At 37.0% G+C, this 25,644-nt stretch overlaps 1 protein-coding gene across 1 annotated transcript in view; it reads right to left on the bottom strand.

Moving 5' to 3' along the window:
- UTP20 (UTP20 small subunit processome component) overlaps window positions 1–25,644 on the bottom strand; it is an 88,369-nt gene that overhangs the window by 25,992 nt on the left and 36,733 nt on the right. The window contains exons 26-40 of the mRNA XM_055396828.2: window positions 23,027–23,193; window positions 20,234–20,442; window positions 14,973–15,116; window positions 14,298–14,377; window positions 11,874–12,091; window positions 11,111–11,255; window positions 9,689–9,776; window positions 8,227–8,370; window positions 7,978–8,028; window positions 7,719–7,871; window positions 6,467–6,622; window positions 6,013–6,153; window positions 5,453–5,590; window positions 1,327–1,466; window positions 1,004–1,086 (exon numbers count right to left, since the gene is read on the bottom strand). Of these exons, the coding sequence (XP_055252803.2) occupies window positions 1,004–1,086; window positions 1,327–1,466; window positions 5,453–5,590; window positions 6,013–6,153; window positions 6,467–6,622; window positions 7,719–7,871; window positions 7,978–8,028; window positions 8,227–8,370; window positions 9,689–9,776; window positions 11,111–11,255; window positions 11,874–12,091; window positions 14,298–14,377; window positions 14,973–15,116; window positions 20,234–20,442; window positions 23,027–23,193 (2,057 nt within the window). The remainder of the gene's footprint in view (window positions 1–1,003; window positions 1,087–1,326; window positions 1,467–5,452; window positions 5,591–6,012; window positions 6,154–6,466; window positions 6,623–7,718; window positions 7,872–7,977; window positions 8,029–8,226; window positions 8,371–9,688; window positions 9,777–11,110; window positions 11,256–11,873; window positions 12,092–14,297; window positions 14,378–14,972; window positions 15,117–20,233; window positions 20,443–23,026; window positions 23,194–25,644) is intronic.

Raw genomic sequence — 25,644 nt, 5'->3', positions numbered from 1 at the left:
CAAGAGGCTCTTTAGTTCTTCTTTGCTTTCTGCCATAAGGATGGTGAAATCTGCATATCTGAGGTTATTGATATTTCTCCTGGCAATCTTGATTCCAGCTTGTGCTTCTTCCAGCCCAGCATTTCTCATGATGTACTCTTCATGTAAGTCAGGAGGCAGGTCAGGTGGTCTGGTATTCCCATCTGTTGAAGAATTTTCCAGTTGTGATCTACACAGACAAAGGCTTTTTTTTTTTCCAGTTGTGATCTACACAGTCAAAGGCTTTGGTGTAATCAATAAAGCAGAAGTAGATGTTTTTCTGGAACTCTCTTACTTTTTCGATGATCCAACGGATGTTGGCAAAAACCTACATTCTTGAGCATGAAAATCATAATGGCAGCCAACAGGGCTCATGCAGAAACGTCCCTTATTACAGGATTCAAACTGGGCAGTGTGGTGGGGCAAGTCCAGACCTGGCTCTGCTAACAAGCCATGACTATCCATTAATTTAAGTCTCGTGAGCTTTGGATTCTTCACCAGTAAACTGGAGATGGTGTACTTGCAAGGCTATTATAAGTATTAAATGTGATAAAGTCTCATTTCTGACACTTCACTGACCTTAATAAATGACAGCTATCCATTAGTCTTTTTTTTTTTAAGGGCAGTGAAGCTTTAGGAAAGTTACTTTACATCTGAAATCTCAATTTCTCATATAAAAAATATGGAGTAACTAACACTTAAGGTTCTAGTAAGATTCTTACGAAAACAAATGAGAATTTCTGTGTAAATAATCTATAGCTCATATTTTTGCCCCGTACATTTTAGATTGGACTTCTCTATTGTTAAACAATTTTCAGAATAATACTCAAACCATTAATTTTAACTTCCTCCTGACTCATTCACTGGTCACTGCTACAAGAGCAGAAAAAGGGAGTTAAGCTGAATTTTGCCATCTTTAATTCATAATAATAAATAATAGAAGAATAGGAAGGAAATCTGGTTTAAGAAAGTTTAAAAAACTTACCCTCTTCATTCTGAAGTTTTCTCATTTGTTCTTCAAGAGTTTTGTGGTCAAAGTGGAATGCTTCTAACACTATCACTAGCAAACTGTTAAAAAAAATTTCACAGAAACATTCATTTGATTAATAATATCATTTGACTCTTAAAAGGAAAGTTAGACTTATAAAAATTAAAATTACTTTTACCTATTTTAGGTACTTTTTTACTTTAACGAATCTTAGTATCACCTCATTGATACAAATTAAAAGTAAATTGGGATTATAGAAAGGTTATTTCAGAAAAGAATCCAAATTTTACATTTCAAAAACAAAACAAGTTTGGCCATACCTGACACCCAACTTTTGATTGATCTGTCCTGCCTGTAAGACATGAATGAAATGTTTCAAGTAGTATACATATGCTGACCAAGACAGATGTTTGCAAACAGCTCCAATAACTTCTGTGGCAGCAATGGTTATATTTTCATGCTGTAAAACAATCAAGATCATCAGTAAGAATAAGTATTTGCAAATAAAATACACATACACAGCTAACTTGGTACAATAAAAATCTTAGACCGTAGGTGATCAGAAATTATAGAAAGGAAAGAGTGCCCAAACTATGTTAAATAGTTTTCCTCTAGCTCTGGAAAAGCTTCTGTCAATTTCAAATGATATCTTCCTTTCACTAAAGAATTTAACACACTGTAGACTGTTTCACTCAGACCTCCTTTATAGGTTCAAGCCTATAACTGTGAAGTAAATTCAAGGTGTAAAAGTTGATAAATGTCAAAGTTAACTATAGATTGCACTGTTGAGCACTCATAAGAACAATGCTTTGGAGACAACTCTTTCAGACCTCATGAAGAAGAGAAGCTGGATTTACTCTCATACCTTAACTAGGAAAGTAGAGAAAAATATATGAAACAGTTTTCAGACTTTGGACATCAGTATAGGACAGTGACCCCTGACAGAAAGGAAACGAAATGAGCCTTGTTACTACCCTCAGTTGATTGTGTGGGGATAACTGTCAGGCCATAGCACAGGAGAAGAAACCCCAAAAGAGAACTGTTTCTCCTTGAGTTAAGGGGTCAGAGTTGAGGCTGTGGAGCTAGAATCCATAGGGCAAAGTACCAGAGAGAAGAGAGTTACACAGAGAGAAAAGCTGCCCAGAGAAAGAGCCCCTTAAGCTTCAGCTGAGAATTGACCAGTACACACTGAATAAGGAAGTGATGAGGCGAGAACGACCAAAAAGTAAAAAATGCAACAATCATCAAAGACCATACAGGGATGAGAACAGTTCATGTTCCTTTCAGCCAGAGCGAAAAACTTCACGATACATGGAGTACTGGGTATTCAGGTACTCGGAAGGTTAGTACCTCAGTGGTAGGTTCAAATGAGCATTACACTAAGGGCTACTTGTGCCTAACAGAGCTTAAAAGTGAGCCTCAAAAGGACCAGACTACTCACAAGTAGCCTAACTGCATCTGAAAACAATTCTCAGAAATACTTAAAGAAATCCAAAAATACCCAGCACCTAGCAAAGTCAAATTTATGATGTCTGGCATCTGATAAATAATTACCATGCATACAAAGAAGCTGAAAAATAAATCTAATGAGAAGAAAAATCAAACAAACAGAAGCATAGAAATGACACAGATGATACAGCCCTGAAAACAACTGTATTGCATACGATCAAGAAGGGAGAGGAAAGCACGAGCATGCTAAGGAGACACATGCGAGGCATAAAAAAGGCCCAAACTGAACTACAGAGATGGAAAAGACAATTCTGAGGGCAGATACACTGGATGGGATTAAGAGTAGATTACACATGGCAGAAGGAAACACTAGTGAATCTGAAGACACAGAAATAGAAAAATGAAACCAAATGAAACCCAGAAGGGAAAAAAAAAAGCCTCAGTGAGTTAATGGGATATGTGACAATTTGGATAGCCTAACATATGTGGCTTAGCTAGTAAAAGAATCCACCTGCAATGTGGGAGACCTAGGTTCGATCCCCGAGTTGGGAAGATACCCTGGAGAAGGGAAAGGCTACCCACTCCAGTACTCTGGCCTGGAGAATTCCATGGACTATACAGTTCATGGGGTCGCCAAGAGTTGGACACAACTGAGCGACTTTCATTCATTCATTCATTTCAATATATGATGTAATCTCCAAAGACAAGCTGCTACTGCTGCTGCTAAGTCGCTTCAGTCGTGTCCAACTCTGTGTGACCCCATGGACAGCAGCCCACCAAGGCTCCGCCGTCCCTGGGATTCTCCAGGCAAGAACACAGGAGTGGGTTTGCCATTTCCTTCTCCAATGAATGAAAGTGAAAAGTGAAAGTGAAGTTGCTCAGTTGTGTCTGACTCTTAGCAACCCCATGGACTGCAGCCTACCAGGCTCCTCCGTCCATGGGATTTTCCAGGCAAGAGTACTGGAGTGGCGTGCCACTGCCTTCTCCGAAAGACAAGAAGGGGAACCAAAAATATCTTTAACAAAGTAATGGCCAAAAATTCAAAGTCTGACAAAGACTACAAATCTATAGATCCAAGAAGCTCAACAAACTCCAAGCACAAAATAGTGAGGCAGTAAGGCACCTGATAATCAAATGGCTTAAAACTAGTGATAAAGAGAAAAATAGTTGGGGGGTGGGAGGGGGAGAGAGATGCTCCATTCAGAACAAAGGATGACTTCTTTTGGAAACAGTATAAACGAGAAGTCAGTTCGAAGTATTCTTAAAGTATTAGGGAAAAAAATCCAAAACCTGTCAAACTAGAATTCCATACCTAGAAACATTATCTTTCAAAAACAAAGATGAGAAAAGACAAACAAGAGCTGAAAGAATTCATTACCGATAGACCTGCACTACAAAAAATTTAAAGAAAGTCTTCCTGTCAGTAGTAAAATGATACAGGGTGATCATCTGGACCCACACAAAGGAATGAAGAACACTCAGAATTATAAACATGGAAACAAATACAAAAGATCATTTCTTAAGTTTCAAAGATCTCTTTGAAAGATAACTGATGGTTTGAAGCAAAAACAACAGTGTATTATGTGGTTTAAAGCTAACACAGAGGTAAAACTTATGAAACAAAAACAGTACAAAGATAACTAACAGGCCAACAGAAGTGAAATAAAATCACTAAAAAAATATCCAGTTAATCCAACAGAAGAAAAGGAGGAAAGAGAGGAAAAAATGAGACAAACGGAAAATAAATAACAAGATCATAGATTTAAACCCAACCATATTAATAATCATTAAATATAAATGGTCTAAAACTAACCAAAACGCAGAGACTATCTGATTGAGTAAAAAAGCAAGATTCAGCTATATATGCTACCTACAAGAAACCAACTTTAAAAGTAAAAGTAAAAATCATAAACAGGTTAAAAACAATAGAAAGGAAACCAATACGAACCAATACCAACCAAAGCTAAACAGTTTATTTTTTCCACCTACACCTCCTTCCTATTTTACTGCCATCTAACTCTGAGGTGCTTGCTGGCTCCTTAAACTGGAATTTAGGGATGCGTTCTTTTACCTACTTAGGAAAGTTTTAAAAATTCTTTAAACATCCTGAAAATACAGAGGAAATCTATCCTTGAACAAAATCATATAATCAAGTCACAAATCCTGCTATTAGGCCAATTAGACTTAAATATTTATCAAGTCTTCACCAGGTGCAGGCACTGGTCTTAGGCACTGTGTCAGCTGCTCAATTGTGTCCAACTTTTTGCGATACCATGGACTGTAGCCTGCCTGGCTCCTCTGTCCATGGAATTCCCCAGGCAAGAATATTGGAGCAGGTTGCCATCTCCTTCTCCAGGGGATCTTCCTGACCTGGTTCTCCTGCATTGCAGGCAGATGCTTTACCGTCTGAGTTACTAGGGAAACCCATTCTTAGGCATACATAGTATAAAACTGAAGACATTCTGAGTTCAAATATAGGTTTTGACTGTACGTCTCTGAGAAAGTTATATAACCTCACTTATTCTGAGTTTATTCTCCTATAAAATAGCGGTAACAGTCCCTACCCCATAGGGTTGAGTTGCTGTGAGGATTAAATCAAGAATTGTACCTGTATCTGGTACAGTGCTGAAGAAAGGCAGCTATTGTTTATTTCATTTCTTATGAGCCATTTGGGAAAATAATGAGAATTAAGGCCTATGATACAAAAATAAAAGTATGACATCTTGGTGATGTGATCATTTCTGTGAAAGGAAATATTCTATGGTTAGCCTTTGTGAGCTAATAATAGTGAACATAAAATAATAGCCACCATTTTTAGAGCATGTGCCTGGTACACTTTTAAGGGCTTTTATAAGATCTATTTTTTAAAGAACTATTTTAAGTCTCTAATTATGGTGAACAATATCAGTATGGATGGCACGAACCCCACCCACACTTTGCAGAAGTTCTGTCATGGTACAGGGAAAAATTTACTGGCTTCTACAGCTAAAGCCCTACCTTGAGCATTTTCTCATCAAAAACTGGTGCCATAGCATAAGGCATGATGTAATTCTGAAGAGATTTAGAAGACAGCATGACTTTGCCTTCCATTAGTTGTTTTGCCAGTTTCTTCAAGGCTCTTGCTCTTCTATGGATCTATGAGTTAGATAAAATATAAATTAGTTACTGAATGAGCTCATCAACAACCAGCTCCATTTTGGTATCATACTCCTCTTCGATGAATAGATTAAAAGAGTAAAATACAGTCCATGTGTTACATGAGCAAACACCTGTGCCTTGATTTGTTTCCAGAGACATAATGCATAGCATTTCTTTACCAATGAATCCTAGAGCATTTAAACTTCTTAGCAAATGGAAGGGAAAGGTGACACTATTATTATGGTTTGTGATACCACCAAGCAAACAAGCATGTCCAATGCAAATCTGATAACCACAAAGACCAAGAAATGAGAAGCTCAAAACTTTTTGGAAAATTAAAATGTATCTTTTAAAATGAGAACCGTTGAAATGTTTGTTTCAAAGACAAGGGGGAAAAAAGAACTAGAATTGTCTTCTACCTGAATGTGCTTCATATTCTCAAAGAAGTCCATTTCTGGATCATGGTAATCAGTAAGCTGAACCAAGTCTTTAAATTCTGGTTGATTTGGAAAGGTTTGAATTAAACAGGAAAGCAGTGTGGTATAATCCTGTTGAATACTCTGCAAATATCAAGTTAAGAAAAAAAAATTTTTTTTTAAGAATTTGATTAATACAAAGAAACACCAAAAAGTCATTAAAATTTTTTAAAAAGTAAAACATTCCCAATGTAAAAACAAACTACATAAAATCAGAAATGACTGCTCTCTTCTGTGTTCCCACTCCCCTGTTAAAAGTCTGGTGAGTATTTATACAATCAGGTATTTTAATTAAGTGTACTAAGGCTGACTGCTTTCCCACAAATTATAGCAGAAGCACAGGAAAACAAAAAAAACAACCCACAGATAACAAGTACTTAATTGCAAACCTCAATACCTCTGTCTGGCTTTTCAATCCTTTCCTCAGTTTCTCCAGGAGAGAACGATGAATGATTTCTCTATATTCTTTCTCTGTGACATTCAAAGCAGCAAGCTTTTTGATGATATTCATCAAGCACATGCTTGCATTATCACTTAAAGACATGTCTCCTAACTGGACACAGGAAAAAGCCCAAATTATACTGTGCAATAACTGTAAATACGGACTATTATTTCCCAATGGAAGAGCTTATAACATTTAGCCACTCTTCCGTATAAAACTCTCTACTAAGAAATGTCCCACAGGTACTTCACACTTATACACTTTTTAATTAGCTTTATTTCTCAAAGCAAAGAGAATAAAAGGTTCCCTAAAGCCAGTTTCAATATTCAAAATCAGCTGTTCACTTAGAACGACAGAGTTGGCTGGTATAATTCTGGTTAGCTGCTCCAGAGTTCCTCGTTTATAAAGAATGTAGGTTGTAAGTGTAGAAAAGTATTCTCAACTACGCCAACCAGGCAGTGATTCAGAATCCTCATGTTGAACTTTGATATATGAAGAATGAGCCCCAAATGGTGAGATTACTTTTTTCTCTATTACTTAATCCTTAATATTTGACAAATAACTATAAAATACCACCAGAAGTAAGCAAGGGTTTAATTTTCCCTATTTTTGAAATTTAATTCATTTTAGCAACATGGTGCTTAATATATAGCTCCAAACCTTTTTATTTCTAGTGTATCAATAAAAGAAGGCAACTGTCAAATAATATAGCTATTTAACTTAAAAAAATTTGATATTTAACTGACACACTATGAAATTTACCCTTTTAAGTTGTATAATTCAATGGCTTTCAGTATATTCCAAAGGTTTTATAACCATGACCACTAGCTAATTTTAGAAAATTTTTACCATCCCCAAAGGAAATTTTGTACCCATTATATATAATCACTCACTCCTCACTTCTTTCTCCCCTCACAGCTCCTGATACCCACTAATTTATTTTCTGTCTCTGTGAATTTTCCCTTTCTAATACACAGCATTTGACTTTTCAAAGTGCTTCCACATACATTATTTGTTTCAAAATATCTGCCTTTCATATCATGAGAATAACAGTATGATCTCTGCTAAACTAAATATTGTGCAACTAAAAGAAATTTTATACTAAAAATCGCATCCCACTCAAAAACCAAATTAAGAAATTACATTATACAGTTATACTTTCAAAACAATAAAAAATAATCCATAAATTTTTACTATAAAAACATACCTCCATGTTATAGAAACAATTATGCATAACTGGAATTAGGTAGTTAACGTCCACAGTTTGCATCTCTTTAATGTAAGAGGTAATGGTCTGGAACGCTGAGAAGCGAACATCAAAGTTGATATCATCAAGATGTCTTTGATCAAAGGCGTTAAGCTACAAGAAATGCCAGTGAAATCATATAAATGAAGGTATATAAATCTTAAATAAGGAAAATAATAATAGTTTTGAAGCAAAAGAGACTTAAGATTTTCTTTCTTACCTTGACAACATCAGTAATATATGTTAATCCACTCTCAAAATCAGAAAGGGTCTAAAAGGAATGAAAGCAGTATATTATTAGTGAATACAATCTGAACTTTTCTGCTCCCCATCTTCTCTGATTCCCTGCTTGCACTCAAAAATATGTGGAAATATCATATTGGCACCAAGAAAGTTGCTAATATACATTCCATGTCATAGTTATCTTTTAAAAAAGGAGTGATTTAGGATAAAAATGAATATTACAGACCTGGAAAACTGTACAAAGCAATTGTCTTGACAACTTGTTCTTAATAACTGAGAAGAGTTTTGCCAGAGGCTTGAGGAAGCTTGCAGGCTCCAGACAATGTTTCAACAGGTTTTGTATTGTCACCAGAATGTCAATTTCTGTATCCTTAAGAAGTAATAACATTGAGAGAAATCATATTTCAGTAATTCAGAAAACTGGTAACGTTGTTTTTAATATATTACAGCACAGAACACAAATAAATACATGTAACAAGTAAGTGGGGGCTTCCCTGGTGGCTCAGAGGTTAAAGCGTCTGCCTCCAATGCGGGAGACCCGCGTTCGATCCCTGGGTCGGGAAGATCCCCTGGAGAAGGAAATGGTAACCCACTCCAGTATTCTTGCCTGGAGAATCCCATGGACGGAGAAGCCTGGTAGGCTACAGTCCACGGGGTCGCAAAGAGTCGGACACGACTGAGCGACTGAACAGAACAGAACAGAACAGAACAAGTAAGTGAGTGAGGTCGCTCAGTCGTGTCCGACTCTATGCAACCCCATGGACTGTAGCCCACCAGGATCCTCGGTCCATGGGATTTCCCAGGCATGAATACTGGAGTGGGTTGCCATTTCTTTCTCCAGGGGATCTTCCCAACCCAGGGATCGAACCTAGGTCTCCCGCATTGTAGGCAGACACTTTACCGTAAAAGTAGTAGCAATTAGAAAAGTTATTTTACGTTCTTTTAAAGTTCTTAACATTTTAACTTGCCAAAAACCCATAATAGTGTCCATCAACAGTTTCTTCCTTTAGTTCTAATAGAAAATATGAATGATTTTAAAACATAATTTCTTCTATTTTCTAGTCAAAAAGAAACAAAGAAAATGAACTTGCTGACAAAAAACACACACTTTCGGTTGTGCAGAAATGCGTGGTCTTCTAAAACTGAATTACTACATGGTAGGAGTCATTTAGTATAACCACTAAGGCTTTATAAATGAGTGTGAGAAATGGGGAGACACTTTTAAAAAACAAAGACTAAACTAGGGTTTGAAAATCATACCAGAGACGCTCAGCAATGTGTGAATATGGAAACAGTCTGACTTTTCATTCAGTTTGCCATTCATATTTAAGATCACTATCATTCACATTTAAGATCAATGAACACCTCAGGTTCCAGATTTGTTACTGATCAAAGTCAGAGAGGGGGGAAAAACCCTGAAATGGATTAGAAGCTAAACAAAGGAAAACAAAGAGGTGAGACTTTTACTGTAATAGTAGATGATGAAGTCTTCACTTTCTTACCTGCCCTCATTCCTTTCTGTCCCAATTTTTCTCCCCTGTTTTCAGTTTTATATTTCTTTATGAAGTCTTCTCACAAATACTCTGAGACAAATATCTCACAGACTCTAACCAATAAAATTATTTTTCACAAATAAACCTAATAATAAACTGTCACTTCAAAGACAAATAACTGCTGTGAATTCATACCTGAGCAACACTGCCACGGTAGAGGAACGGCAGGAGCAGTGTAATGAGCAGAGAACTTTGTTCCTTTTCTTTGACAAACTTGCTGATCCTGGAGAAGGAAAAACAAATGGGATAGGTAAGGAAGGTATGTAAGATAAGAATATTTCCCAAGAAGTTAAACTTTTCGTAGAAAAACATCAGCGAGAAAAGACCCAGATAGCCTGTAACTATGAACGTGTAAAAAGCTTAATTCAGGTTTTGAACAGTGCCCACTCTCCCTCCATCTTCAGGCTGGTGGCTACCATTCCATTGTTCTTGTTACATCTGATTGTGCATTGGTAATTGCTTATTTTGCAAGGAAATAACATTTTTAAGTGTCGAAATTTGTTTTAGGTTTTATATACATTTCAATTTAACTTCCACAAAAGCCATATAATGTAGGAATTATTAACCCCACTTTGCCCAGAGAAAACTGAGGCTTAGAGAAACTGATGTCACACAGAAAGGAAGTGGCAAAACAGGTCTTTCAAACCCTTGTCTTTCTGGTGCTAATCATCATCATCATCTCAATACCACGTACCCTATGATAAAATAAAATAAATATATTTGGTGTGGTTTCCCGTTCTGCATAAGTTAGAAATACATTAGTATAAACAAAACATTTAAAATAAGTTCCTGGAAGATTTAACACATCATTTTCTGTTGTTGCTGAAAGTAACAGAAAAAATAAACTTTCAACAACTAAGTCCTGTAACAATTTAGAGTTTAAGATATAACCATTCTGGGGGAATAGACTGGCGGTCTAATGGTTATAACTCCATGCCTCCACTGCAGGGGGCAAAGATTTGATCCCTGGTGGGGGAACTATGATCCACATGGCATGGTCCATCCCCCTACAAAAAAGACAGAATCATTCTGTGCACTCAGATTTACCAACCAGACACTTTATAGAAATAAGTTATCTACTACCAGGTCTAGTAGTATATAGAGAATTTTTAAGAAAATCTTTAAAAATACTTGCAAGATCTTGACTCTTTAAAAAAACAAACATAGCAACCTGCTCTTTTAAGTTAGTTATTTTTATCAATCCCACTAAAAAACTACAACTTTATGATCTCACATAATTCAAAATCCTAATTGAACAAAATATGCAAATGCTAATAAAGCAAATCTATTAGTCTACCTTAGAATTTTGGAAAAACTGTTATCTTTTATAATAAAGACAGATGCCATAAAAGGTCTATTCCAGCAAAAAGAATTCTACATAAACTTAAAACTGGAGGACATTTAAAATACTGAACACCTTTTTAGGTTTAACCTAAAACTTTTAACCTAAACCTTTAACCTTTACCTTGCTAAAGCAAATGAAAAACAAAATATAATTAAAAAAAATTAAAATCACAACTTGTAACACTACCTTTGAAGAACCGATAGACCACTTACTTTGAAAGAATGCCAAGTTCCTTACTGACTTGTGCTCTATTCTTCTTCTTTTTTAACTTTTCTGCACTTATTGTGGTTTTGCTGAGATACTGGAGAATAGCAGGTACATGAGGTAGAATTAATCGTCCTCCTATTGTGATAGACTCTGAAATAGATAAATGTACTAATTTTAATTAACTACACTATTAAAAGGTAACTGTACAATACCTTCTCAATGCCAGAAAAGGCAGGCACTCAATTACCATGAAAATTTCATAATTTCAATCCCCAAGATCAAAGAAATTTCTTCTTAGTTAAAATATCTATGCTGTTGTTCAGTCACTAAGTCATGTCTGACCCTTTGCGACCCCATGGACTGCGGCATGCCAGGCTTCCTTTATCATTATCTAAATTGAAAATTCGATATGAGACCCTTGAGGTTTTATTTAAACTACTTTCAGGAGCACTAAAAGAACTGTTAGGATAATATGGTAAGAAGAATTCAGAGACATGACAGTGGAAATCATTTGATAATGTCCGAGAGGACAGTTGAACTTTCTGGAGTGTAAATAATCTGAATTTCTAACTATTGCCAAGAAAATTCAGTTTATGTACACTGAATTATTAGGTATTTAATTAATCTAGGTATTAATTCCTAGAGAAGAGAAACTCTCTTAATAGCCTAGATTATCTGAAGAGTCAGATTCTATTGACTTTTTCATTCTGAGGGTACAAATGATACCTCAAAAGTAGAAGAACCCTTTGCTCTGTACAGCTTACATACCATCTTCACTTTCTGTGTAAACACATCCTGTCACCGGCAAGCTCAAAACTGCTTCTGAGGGTTCAAAATCTGGAAGGCTAAGAAGGTCGTCGGCTATTTCCATCACAAGACTAGCTGTGGCTTCAGAGAGGTTCTTTGCTGAGAGAATCGCAAAAACATTGGTCAGGATATCACATTCTGGGTGCCCAGGTTTCTGTTTAGCCAGGAAACAGAAATATCTGCAAGAGGAAACATTTAAATGGTCACCTTCTTTCTCAATATGTTTATTTCTAAAAACATGTTCCTTATGGATTTTCAGAGTTTAATGAAGATATACATGTATGTGTGCAGATGAATGCTAGCTAATAAGGTTACTCAGAAGGGAAATTACTTTAAAATTTGATGGATAATAATTCTAGGCACCATACAAATACTGTATTATCTTGACACTTTGTGTATATTTCCTCTTTTTATGTATATGCTAATCTTCATAACATCTCCATGTTATGGTGGTATGCTTACCGCTACATTACAGAAGCAGAAACAGAACTGTCCAAAGCCACTGAGCTAATAAGTGGTAAAACAACTCTGAACTGCTAGTTTTAAGAGAAATGTACTAAAGACAGGCTATTTTTCAATTATGAGCCTTCTAGAATGTGAATGTTTATATACTCACATAAAAACCAATGTACTACAACATGAAAATTAGGAGTACAGACCACAGATCAAATAAACATCTAGGATATGCAACATTCAGACTAGGATCATTTGTGAAAGGAAAGGTGATGAACCAATCCCCAATAATGAAAGCCTCAGACAAACAATGCCCCAAAGAGCAGGGAACACAAAAGCTTTCTAGCTACACGTAAACCAGCAATTGTTTTATAGCCAGAGATGCGATCCTAACAATCAGTAGGAAGGTTAAACTGGAAAAATTCAAATAGTTTGGCTTTATCAGTTCATCATCACTGGAAAAAGAACTCAAGCACTTAAACATGTTTAGTCCTGACAAGCTCAAAGAAAAGTTCTAAGAGGTTATATTCATACAAGTTTGTCCAATAGATACTGGGGACAGTGTGGGCAGGCACCAAACAAGACAGTTTACATACTATCATCTCTATTGTCAACAAGAGAGAAACTGTAGAAGAGAATGAAATGACATCCAGTGATGTGGCTATCCTTGATGAGGACCTAATTAACATAAAAATGGAATCACTATTGTAAAGTCTTCTTTGGTGAAAGTCCTTCATACCTTATTTGTGTAACAATGATACAACTATAAAACATTTCTCAAGTGTGCCTATGAAGTGCTGCTTATAAACGTCCAATGTGAAAAAACAAGATATGAAATTTCTTTATCCAACTGGGAATTAAAAGAGCCCTTCTGACAGTAAAGACAAAATAGGCTTTCTCGAGGAAGACAATGTCAAAGTATTCAGTTTGTTTTTGAAGACTACTTAATGCATGGGGAAATGTTCATGACAAAATACACGTGAAAAAACAAAATCAAAAGATAGCTACAGGGTATGATCCCAATTTTGTAAAAATTGATGCCAAGATTTTAACATCACTGAATCAATGATAAAACATATTTTCATTTTTCTATCTTTTGTTCTTCAAAATACATAGGACAAACTTAAGTCTGCTTCCATCACTCTTCAGTAAATATGCATGTAGTCTGTAACACAGCATCTCTGAACCATCAGATGAAGGTTCTGTTAATGACTCATAATGTCCATAAAGGGACACTGATTTGTGACCATGAGTGCTGCATGCAAATTTAGATGGCGTGTTATGAAGAATAGAAGAAAATGACCTACAAAATACAAGAAACCTATGAAATTTTTTAAGTGTGAACTGAGAAAAAGACTAGAATACCAATTACAAATCCGCTTTTACTGATTTCATATTTCATTTTATATTTATACATAGATACACATGTAAAAGCATTTTTCCTGGATCACACTACACCTATTATTCAGCAAATTGCACTTTTCTTTAAACTATGGATTTTGAGATTCAGTTACTTTATTCTCTTTAACTGCACTAAACATAGTTCACTATGTGGAAAGAGCATAAATGACGCTATTAGTTCCCTTTATTAGTTTTGACTGCTGCTGCTGCTGCTGCTAAGTCGCCACAGTCGTGTCCGACTCTGTGCAACCCCATACACGGCAGCCCACCAGGCTCTGCCATCCCTGGGATTCTCCAGGCAAGAACACCGGAGTGGGTTGCCATTTCCTTCTCCAACGTGTGAAAGTGAAAAGTGTGCTCAGTCTTGTCCGACTAATAGCGACCCCATGGACTGTAGCCCAATCAGGCTCCTCTGTCCATGGGATTTTCTAGGCAACAGTACTGGAGTGGCTTGCCATTGCCTTCTCCGTAGTTTTGACTAGATTAGTCTAAAACACTGCCATTTTTAAAGGTACAAAAAAAAATTTTTACCTTGCATTTCTGCACCAGATACTAATTAGTTTCAGTAGAGGAGTAGGAGAATACTGACTTTCAGATCCAAGCCTGCTGATCTAGATACAAAATAAAAACAATATAAGATAAGGACATATACAGACTTGAGGAAAAAAATCAAACAACTGAAAAGCAGAATAAGAACAGAAGCCACACGAGGATAAAAGAGCCAAGAGATAGAGATTAATATTTAAAGGACAAACTGAACAGTGAGGAACTGTGCCTAAGATCAATTCTCTGCTAAGTCTTAGCTATAACTATACCAGTTATCATCACCAAGTGGGGACAACCAGAGAAATCAAACAAGGAAACATGCAACAAAAATCCCGGTATATTTTTCCTCATGCTTGTCAAAACCCAGAGGCATACCATGTGAGGTGCTACCAAAGTTATATGGCATTTGCTAAGAGACACAGTCATAATCAAATCATCCTTAAGTATAAATGCTACTAAACCACAGAAACTAGCTCTTGAGCTTTTGGTGGTAGTGGAAGCAAAGAAAAGTGTTCCAAAACTTCCAGAAACAAAGAAAGGCTTGACATGACAGAAAAGGCCAAGATAAGCATTTGTGCCTGGTTGTAGACTGTGTGGGTAAAGTAGCAATAAAGGAAAAAGCAGACGGTATCTGGGCAGAATGTGGGAATCAAGGTTTACCTGGGGCCAAACTACACCATGAAATACCGCATCAATTTCTTCTGTTCTGAACTGATAGGACTCCCAATCCAAAAAGATATCAGTTACCATTTTGATTCCAAGACGTCTTAAATTTTTCAGTGGGTTAATAAACCTCAGCTGTATCTGTAAAATAAAGATCTTCTATTAAAAAAATATATTGTTTTTATCTTTGATTCCTCAGGGAGGCACTTCTGCTCAGAGAGCTAAGAATCAAGCTGGAAATCTGTTGACTCTGGTTCTGATTCACATGGAAACGTCAGTAAGTCATATCACTTTTCTCACTGAGCAAGAAGGGAATACAGACTTAAAAAAAATCAAGTGGTGAGATGTGTTCAGCAAAATCACACCAAGTGTCCTCAAGGCAAAACAAAATCTCAGTGGGAACATCTGTTTTGTATTCTACATTGTTTTACTTTTTTATTCAAGCAACTGTCTCAAGTAAAATTCTGATTTCTTCCCTCAAATAGAACACTCTAAACAAAACTTTTTCTGCCATTATAATGCTTCAGATTAGGAAAAATAAAATCTAAATGTTAATTTCAAATGAAAGCCACTTTTATGTTTTTTTATATTTGTATTATTATTTTTACCTTTTTTTTAAGACTACAAGTTTTTGGTTATTCTTGTTAAAATTAATCCACAGGACTGAAGAACTTATACTTTCTTCCAACAGTGAAATACTTTGTGCAGTAAAGGAGAATGAAGTGACTGAATAAAGGCCTGCAAAGATCTCAAAATATACAGTTCAAAGGAAAATACAATTTGGAGAAAAATAAGATTTGTCTGTTTAGAGGCACAGAAGCTAGAGTCGGTAGATGTCTAAATTAACAGCAAATTTCTTTCATTAACAGGTATTGCTACTTCCACTGGCATCTCCTTCCCTACAAGTTATAAAATATAAATAATGCAGCCAATTTTTTTAGGCTCAGAGTAAAAAAATATACTGAGCCTATACTAACGAGTCCAATGGTATGCTAGCCATAGTCCTAACCTCAACTTATAATCTTCCTGAACATTTATTAAACTACATGAGAGATGAAAAATACCAAAGATATTTGACTTAGAACAAGAATCGCTATAAATTAGAGAAAGGTTAAACTTCAGGCAGAATTTCCAATGGATCTTAAAAGATGAAGAGATTTAGTTCAGGCAGAGGGAAAAAAAAGCCTCAGAGAGAATTCTCCCAAACATAGAATGTTGGAAAACCAAACAAATGGGAGAAGATTCAAAACCTAATTGTTTTTCCACTTGATTAACATATTGTGAGCTCTGGATATATAAGTGGCAACTTATTTTCTACACTTGACTTTAATTAGTGACATTTAAAGCACGCTAAAATGTATGAAGACAGCACAAGTGCTATGACATAATGAATATCAAGTCTTGTGGCCACGATAACATGGAGAAAACTCTTAAGTTACTTGTCATAAGAATCTGATAATCTGATGAATGGAAGTATCCGAATATGAAACTGAACATTTTAAATTCAGGAGAATATGAAGATGCCATTAATTTGCTATGTAAATCTGAGGAATCATGATGGTTGACATACCCATCAAGTTTATACCATTCACTTTTAGCTAATTATTTCATTATACAAGTTACAAAGAGAGGAAATGACAGACAAGCACAAAACAGTGACACTTTACAAGTCATTCTGTTTTGCCTCAGTTCCACTGACAGTATTTCCATTATTCTCTGGATCACATCTGGCGAAAGATAAAAACTATTACTGATATTTGAAGAAGCATGGTATCATGATCTCCTGGAGCAATAAGAAACTAACCTTGGCAAACATGACACCAAATCAGAGGCCCCACTTTCCCCCGCCCCCATCAGCCCCCCAAGGTCCCCATCAAGTAGAATCTGCATGTTCTATTCTCTTTTGTAACTACAGGGCCAACTGCCCAGTCTTCTCAGCAATTGTTGAGAAATTAAACTGGAGAAAACTCCTAAGAATGAGAAATTGCAGACTTTAATCCCGAGAGGAATATTCCATATGACGGAGTTTATGGACATTTACAAGTTACTTCCTTGCTTAAATATACCAAAACAAAACAAACAAACACAAAAAACTAAAACCAAATCAAAACAACCTTCAAGACACAGTTTCAGTGTCAGTCAATGCCCTGAAGGATCTGAAAGATACAAAAAAGTCAATGTTTGACTTCACTCAAACACACAAGGGCAGAACTTTAACTCACTTGAGCATATTACTGTGCAATAATTCATTACAGAAACTCAAGTTCCCTGGACTTGTCCAAGAATTAACAAGAAAGATGAAAAGAAGGCTCTTATGTGTCAGGAAGGCTAGCACCTCACTGTCTAATGAACTGTGAAACTGTACAAATGACCCTTTGAATTACCGATTGTTGACTCAGGAGTAAGGCTGCATTACTGAGTAACCTCTTCTAAGTTAACCAGAAAGTCAGAGGACTTTCATGATTTAACATGTCCGTGTGTAGGCAGTCACTGTCACTCACTATAAGACAAAAACTAAAATTCTGTTTCTTCTTGGGATATGTCAATACTGTTCCAGCCTAGGACTTTGTGCTACTAGTAATTTTCTCTGCCTGAAATGTTCTTCCAGTGGCTGGGTAGGTGTAAGCTCAAATATCAGCTCTTGAGAGGTGACTCTGAACATCCTAGTAAAAGCAGCACCCATCTTCCTCTAGTTTGGTCACTTCCTACCACATTCCCTCATTTTATTTTAAATTCTTTACATCTTCATGTCTTTCCCTAACATGCTCAGGCTTTCCTCTACTTTTGTGAATGTATGACACGTATTTCTAACAGTTGTCTTAATGTCCTTGTCTAAGTCTATCACCTGTGTCATTTCTGGGTCTGATTCTATCCGTCGTTTTTCTTTTTCTTTTTTTTCATTACAGGCAAAGTCCTTCTCTTTCCTGGTAATACCTGACTGGATGTCAGACACTGTGAATTCTAATTTCATTTAAATCACCCAAAAGGTTTTGAGCTTTATTCTGGGACACAGTTGATTTACTCAGGAAAAGTTTGATCCTTTTAGGCTCGGTTAGGTGGAGCCACACTAGCTTTTATGCCTGGGCTAATCTGGCTCCACTACAGGACAGTCCCCTTCCAAGGACACTCCTTGATGCCACATCTCATGACGTTTCTGCTCTGGCTGTCAGGAACATGAGCTGCTCCCAGCCCTATGTTAGCTGCAGGGCTGCTCTGCCTGCTCTCTTCAGGTGGTTTTACTGCTTCTAGACATGATAAAGTAACAGGGACCAGATTTTAGCCTCCCCTCTCAAGACACTAAAGAATATATGAAACAATGATTTTTTTGGACACTGGACAGCAGGCAACAGAGGACAGTCGTCTCCGAGAGAGAAGAAACAGCTGAGATGAGTCCTACACATTCCTTGGCTTCCTGCCTGCTGACTTTCAGACCTTGGTATGGGAAGGAAGTGCTCCGGAAGAGTCCGACAATCCTCCTAAAATGAGGGGACAATTGTGCAGCTCGGGGAGGCCAAGGTGGCTAGAAGTCACAAACAGAGGACTGGAGAGAAAAAAGGGACCCAGAGAATGACTTACAGACATCTGCAGAGGGACCTCCTGAGTTTATTTTCCTCTTAGAACTTACCAACTGATGTTCTTCTGATCATTTGGCTATTTATCCATAATCTCCCCAAGATACTGAGTCTTTACCGTTTCATTTTCCATCTACAACAATGTCTGGCAGATAGCAGGTGTGAAGTATTTACTAAATAATCAAATGGACAAGAACTTTTGTTTGATCCTTCACCCCAGTGCTTAAGACAGTGTCTGACACCCAGTAGGGGCTCAATGAATAAGGCAGCATAAAATTCTGGCTGTATCTGAGAGGCAGTTCACCAGGCACATCAATAAAACAAATGAGTTTTAGCCAAATTAAAACTGTGCCTATTTGTCATTAACAACAACAGCAGAAATCTGAGTTAAGAATCAACAGCAGAAACCTGAGTGTGGATTTTCACTTCAGGTCCTATCTCCATCAAGAAGTCTTCAGTATATAAAAACATTTTAAGTTCTCCTAAACTCCACAGAGTAAACTTATGTTCACACACCTGTTTCAACAGAACATAAACATACCATCTTCAAAATTATTCAGAAAACATTTCCTAAGCACCATCTCATGAAGCCTCCTGGCAATTAGCTAGTTGGCTTGTCATGCCCAATCTTGTTACTTAATCTTCACTTAACACACTGCATTTAGAGTAGGTAAGCATTTACTTTTATAAGAGCTCTGGGAAACTCTATCTCAACAAGAACAATGCCAAGATTGTTCTCTTCATTCTCCAAGTACTCTGAATAAATGAGAGTTAGAAGACGTCTCTCACACTTTCAGGCTTCTGAAATTAAAAATCTAAGAAACATTAGTTCAAGTATCCCAGACTTTGGTCTCTGAGACATCAGTTCAGTCGCTCAGTTGTGTCCGACTCTTTGTGACCCCATGAATCACAGCACGCCAGGCCTCCCTGTCCATCACCAACTCCCGGAGTTCACTCAAACTCATGTCCATCGAGTCGGTGATGCCATCCAGCCATCTCATTCTCTGTTGTCCCCTTCTCCTCCTGCCTCCAATCCCTCCCAGCATCAGAGTCTTTTCCAGTGAGTCAACTCTTCGTATGAGGTGGCCAAAGTATTAGAGTTTCAGCTTTAGCATCAGTCCTTCCAATGAACACCCAGGACTGATCTCCTTTAGAATGGACTGGTTGGATCTCCTTGCAGTCCAAGGGACTCTCAAGACATAGATAGAACTAAATGCCTCCCTACCGTTTCACTTTCTTTTTAAATAGATACTTGATATAATCTGCATTTTCTAGCTATTCTTAAGTATTTATAACAGTGAAGATTCCCATTAATCAGGTCATTTTAAAGACATACGTTACATAAGAAAGATTTAACCTAGAATGATGTTAGCTATTCAGGCTCCAACCAATTTTCCAAGTAAAACACCAACCTGTATTAGCCCAAGAAGAAAGGGATAAAAGTCACTCAGTCATGTTTGACTCTTTGTGACCCCGTGGACTGTAGCCTGCCAGGCTCCTCTGTCCATGGAATTCTCCAGGCAAGAATACTAGAGTGGGTAGCCTTCCCTTCTCCAGGGACTCTTACCGACCCAGGAATCGAACCAGGATCTCCTGGATTGCAGACAGATTCTTTACCAGCTGAGCTACCAGGGAAGTCCTATTTGCCCAAGAAGAAAGATAAAGTTTCAAGTGAATCTCGCTCACCTTTTCTCGTTGGTCAAGGATGTGTGATACAGTTGCAGTCATGCAGAGCAGTAGCTGCAGAATCTTTGGTAAATATGCGCTGATCAGGTGACTAATGTTCTTCAAGACTATCTCAAGGCTATTTAATATGCCGTGCTGACGACCCAAAGGAAGAACTTTAGACAAATCTAAATCTTCTACTGCTTGAATGACAGCAGAATGGCACTCTCCTGGTGAAACACAGAGGAGCAGATATATAGCATGTGAAGTGAAATATTAGCTCATTCCTATTTACAATTATAGCTTCCTTTCAATTTCTCCCAATAATACAGCATTTCCTATTGTTATAATTTACAGATGATAATATACTTATTTTTTTTCTCCTTTTGATTCTCCCCAAACATTAAATGAGTTAGATATAGGAGGTTTTACTATTATCACTTTATAGATGAGGAAACTGAGGAATAAGAGAGAGTAAGAAACCTGTGAAAGAACTAAGTCTCTAAGTCCAATTCTTCCACTATTTATACAATTCCTCAAAACCTGAGGAAGTGCATTTTATTAATATTCTATCAACTTTCCACATTTTCCCCTCTGAGCTTTCATGGACTATGCCAATTTCAGCAGTTTCAAAGAAAATACCTTGCTATGTGATAAGCTCTTTTAAGGCTGAGAATCAAATGTTTTATTTCTCTTGCAGCCGCTTGCGAATAAATAAAACAATAGTCCTTTATAAATGGGTGCCAAACTGATTTCATTACTTAAAAGACTTGAATTGTTATTGCTTGAGCTTTACTTCAGACCAACTGGTATGAGATCATGAGTTTGCTGATTCATACACCTAAGTGGTTTATCCATAAGGGTATCATTTATAGCCACCCTCTTACAACAGAGGCCATTGCACTGAACAAAAACTTTTTAACAAAAACTTTTGTATTCGTTAACCGCCAGCTTTCTTCACAGGGCAATATTATACTGAATGAAAACTTTTTAAACAGCTATACCTATTATTAAAAAAACAAAAAGCAACACATTACCCTACAAATAAATCTATGTTTGCCTAAAGCAAAGCAATTATAAAACTGGAACAGAGGTACTGTAGTCAAGAAGATCTGTGTTTGAATCCCAGCTTCAGATCAGAGCAGATCAGATCAGTCGCTCAGTCGTGTCCGACTCTCCGCGACCCCATGAATCACAGCACGCCAGGCCTCCCTGTCCATCACCAACTCCCGGAGCTCACTCAAACTCATGTCCACAGAGTCGTGATGCCATCCAGCCATCTCATTCTCCGTCGTCCCCTTCTCCTCCCGCCCCCAACCTTTCCCAGCATCAGAGTCTTTTCCAGTGAGTCAACTCGTCGCATGAGGTGGCCAAAGTATTGCAGCTTCAGCTTTAGCATCAGTCCCTCAAGGTTGGCTTGAAGCTCAACATTCAGAAAACAAAGATCATGGCATCTGGTCCCATCACTTCATGGGAAATAGATGGAAAAACAGTGGAAACAGTGTCAGACTTTATTTTTTTGGGCTCCAAAATCACTGCAGATGCTGATTGCAGCCATGAAATTAAAAGACGCTTGCTCCTTGGAAGGAAAGTTATGACCAACCTTGATAGTATGTTAAAAAGCAGAGACATTACTTTGCCAACCAAGGTCCGTCTAGTCAAGGCAATGGTTTTTCCCGTGGTCATGTATGGATGTGAGAGTTGGACTGTGAAGAAGGCTGATCGCCGAAGAATCGATGCTTTTGAACTGTGGTGTTGGAGAAGACTCTTGAGAGTTCCTTATACTGCAAGGAGATCCAACCAGTCCATTTTAGAGGAGATCAATCCTGGATGTTCTGGGTTCAAATCCCAGGGCAAAGTACTTATCTCTCTAAGCCTGTTTCCTACCTGTAAAATGGCAACAAATAAATACTGAACCCTAATGTGGCTGTTTTAAGGGTTAACTGAGTTGTAGGTAAAGGAGCCTGTCATTAATTCTGGCACGAAGTAGATGCTCAATAAATGTTAGCCATGATTATTTTTAATTACTAACCTTGCATACTGAAGAACATATGACAGAACACCACATTGTACACAGTTACTAATCCACTTTGTTTAGACTGTGAGGTTAAGAGCAGAGGTTATAAACGCTCAGTTTTCTATTTTCAACAGTGTGCAGGGCACAGCAGATATTTGAAAAATCATTATTTAGTAGGTGAATGACTCAGTGAAAGAATACATGCCAGGACAATTAAGATTCATTTTGCAGCATGCCTTAAGTTTCTAAGGAAAAACTTATTCATTGTATATGGAGAAGTACCACTTTTCAAGGGCTTCCCTGGTGGCTCAGATGGTAAAGAATATGCTTGCAATGTGAGAGACCTGGGTTTGATCCCTGGGTTGGGAAGATCCTCTGGAGAAGGAAATGGCAACCCACTCCAGTATCTGTGCCTGGAGAATTCCCAGGGAGAAAGGAGCCTGGTGGGCTCACAAAGAGTCGGACACGACTGTGCAACTAAGCACTTGGCACGTGCTCTACAACTTGGCACCACTTTTCAAATGGCCAAAATGTACAACAGAAGCAGAAAACACACATTTTCTAATCAAGGGCTTATTAGTACAAGGCTGATGATAATCCCAAGATCATCTGTGAGGTCCACCTAATTCAATCAAAATTTAAATGAATTGCATGTCAGCAAAAAGACCACCACTGAGACTGCGAGGAGCAACCAACTGCCTGAGAAAGATGCCCAACAGCGTGGGGGAACAGACTGAGACAGTAGAGGTCTGAGCAGAGAAAATGCAGTCAGAGCGCAGCAGGCAGTTGATACCTACCATTCCTAAAGTGCTTCACAGGCTCAAACAGCAGATCTAAGAATATCTCGATCTCTTCTGGTTGGGTCCCAGCCAGGAACCTCAGGACGATGGACATGCGGGTGCCAGAAGCAGATTTTCCCTGAGTTTTACTTCCAGTCTTGTTCTTCATTCGACCATACAAAATTCTAAAATGTCCAAAGAAGGTTATTTGTTTGCACATTAATCCTAAAACACAGTTGTTTTGTTTTCCTAGAAGGCTGGAATAGCAGCTCAACAGATTTAAATGAACGTATTCTAAAACAGGGAAGAATGAAATAAAAAATCAAATTTTTAACATGGAGATTTTAAAATAACAATAACAAACAAGGCAAACGGAAGCAGGAAGAAAATGATAAAGACAATGATTGGAAGCTGGTTCTTTGGAGGAAGGAAAAAAAGAAAGAAAACAGGCAGGTCAGAGATAAGTCTCAACAAGGAAAAATGAAAACAGGAATATACAGATTAAAAGGAAGTAAAATAAGAGAGTACAACTATAAGTAAAACAAGAAAACTGGAAAGATTTCAATTAAATGGGTAATCTTCTGGAAAAAACCGACATCAAAGGAACCTAACAAAACCTGAAGAGACCAGTAACCATGAGTAAACTTGGAGTCAACACAGTTTTACAGATGAATTGTTAAAACTTTCAAGGAAAAACAATCCCCATAATATAGTTCCACAGCAGGGAGAAAGAAGGAAATAGTCCTTTTTCAGGGATGAATCTAGAGATGATCATACTAAAGTGAAGTTAAGGCAAAGACAAATATTATATGGTATCAATTATATGTGGAATCTAAAAAATAATACAAATGAATCTATATACAAAAACTGACTCACAGGCATAGAAAACAAACTATGATTACCAAAGGGGAAAGAGATGGGGAAAGGGATAAATTAGAAGTATGGGATTAATAGACACAAACTACTATGCATAAAATAGATAAGCAATAAGGATCTACTGCATAGCACAGGGAACAATTATATTCAATATCTCATAATAACCTAAAATGTAAAATAATCTGAAAAATATATACAAATAACAATCACTTTGCTGTACACTTGAAAGTAACACAATATTGTAAATACTTCAATAATAATAAATACAATATTGGGGGGGCAGGGGAAGTCCACAACATTTCTGAAAACAGTACCCAGTGCTGCATTAAAAAAGTATTAAAGCTGAAAAGGATTATTTCAGGAATGCAAGAAAGAATCACCAGTAAGATCTATTAATACAGATCAATGGCTCATAGAAAAAAGTTAATATGATCATTTAAAAACATGTCAATAGGCATTCTAATAAAATTCAACATCTATTTAGTAAAAAAACTATACAACATAGTAATAAAAGCTACCTTCTTAGCATGACAGAACTACTGACTTAACATTCAAAATTCAAAGACAATGGTTTTCAACCTTTTTGATATTAGGATCCCTTTTCACTCTTGAAAATTACTGAAGAGCTTTTGTATATGTGACTTTATCTATTAGTATTTATCATAGTACAAGTTAAAACAAGTTAGCATAACTAACATTTTTAATAAAAACTGTATTTTCCAAACCTGCCCCTCCCCAAATTAGAGATCAGAGGCATTGCTGTACATTTTTTTCCTCTCCAAATTTCTTTATTTCCTGGCTTATTAGAAGATAAATGGATCCTCATATCTGCTTCTACATTCAATCTGTTGCAATATACTATGGTTGAAGAAAATCCAGCCTTACACAGATATGCAACTGGAGAAGAGAAATATATTTTGTAAACTTTCAGAAAATTCTTCTCAGATAATTGTGAATATTCCACTTTGATTCTACACCAAAGCTCAAGAAAAGGCAGTTTCTTAAAGGCTAGTTGCAAGGTGGAATCTAAAACCATTATCAGTGAAATCTGTAAACTCTGTTACATTAAAATCCATCTGTCTACTTTGCACTTTGAACAGATCTTTACCCATGAATGATTCTGTAATATGCGTCAGTTACTTGGAAAACCTGAAAAAAAATTCCATGGAAACTAGTGAGCCGAAGAAGCGTTTTATGCATAACTCTCAATACATACAGAATAATAAAAAGACAAGTACTCAAGGTTCAAGATTCAATAAGGGCAGTGAGTGAAACCAACTTCTGTTTTAATTTTTTTTTTTTTAAACTCTAGGTCTGTGGCAATGAAGAATGACTAGCACAGTTTGGAGCAACTGTCCTGATTCATGCTGAGCAACCTGGAGTTTTACACATCACTGCTTTTGCCTGGTCAGCACAAACAGGAGCACAACAAGAAGAGGTAATGTCTTCATGAAGAAAGTTTTAACCTCGTGGATGTCCTAAAACCATCTCTAGGACAGCCCCCACCAAGAAGTAGCAGACCACACTTTAAGACAAGAACAATTGTTCTAGAAACATTACTATTAAATACAGTAGCAAGACGAGGATAACCACAACTACCACCATTCCAATTAATTCATCTAGGCTCTGTAGGGAATACGTAGATCAAACAACAAAACAGTGAAGGGGGTATTTATATCAGAAAAGAGAAGACAAACTTCATCTGACCACTACTGACTAAGAGGCATGGAGTTTGTCTTCTGGTAGAGAAGATGGATAAT

This window comes from Moschus berezovskii, chromosome 6, assembly GCF_049115385.1.
Source record: "Moschus berezovskii isolate FMDL1 chromosome 6, NW_MosBer_1.0, whole genome shotgun sequence".
In the NCBI taxonomy this organism is placed as follows: domain Eukaryota; kingdom Metazoa; phylum Chordata; class Mammalia; order Artiodactyla; family Moschidae; genus Moschus; species Moschus berezovskii.
This window is presented reverse-complemented; position numbering and strand designations above follow the sequence as displayed.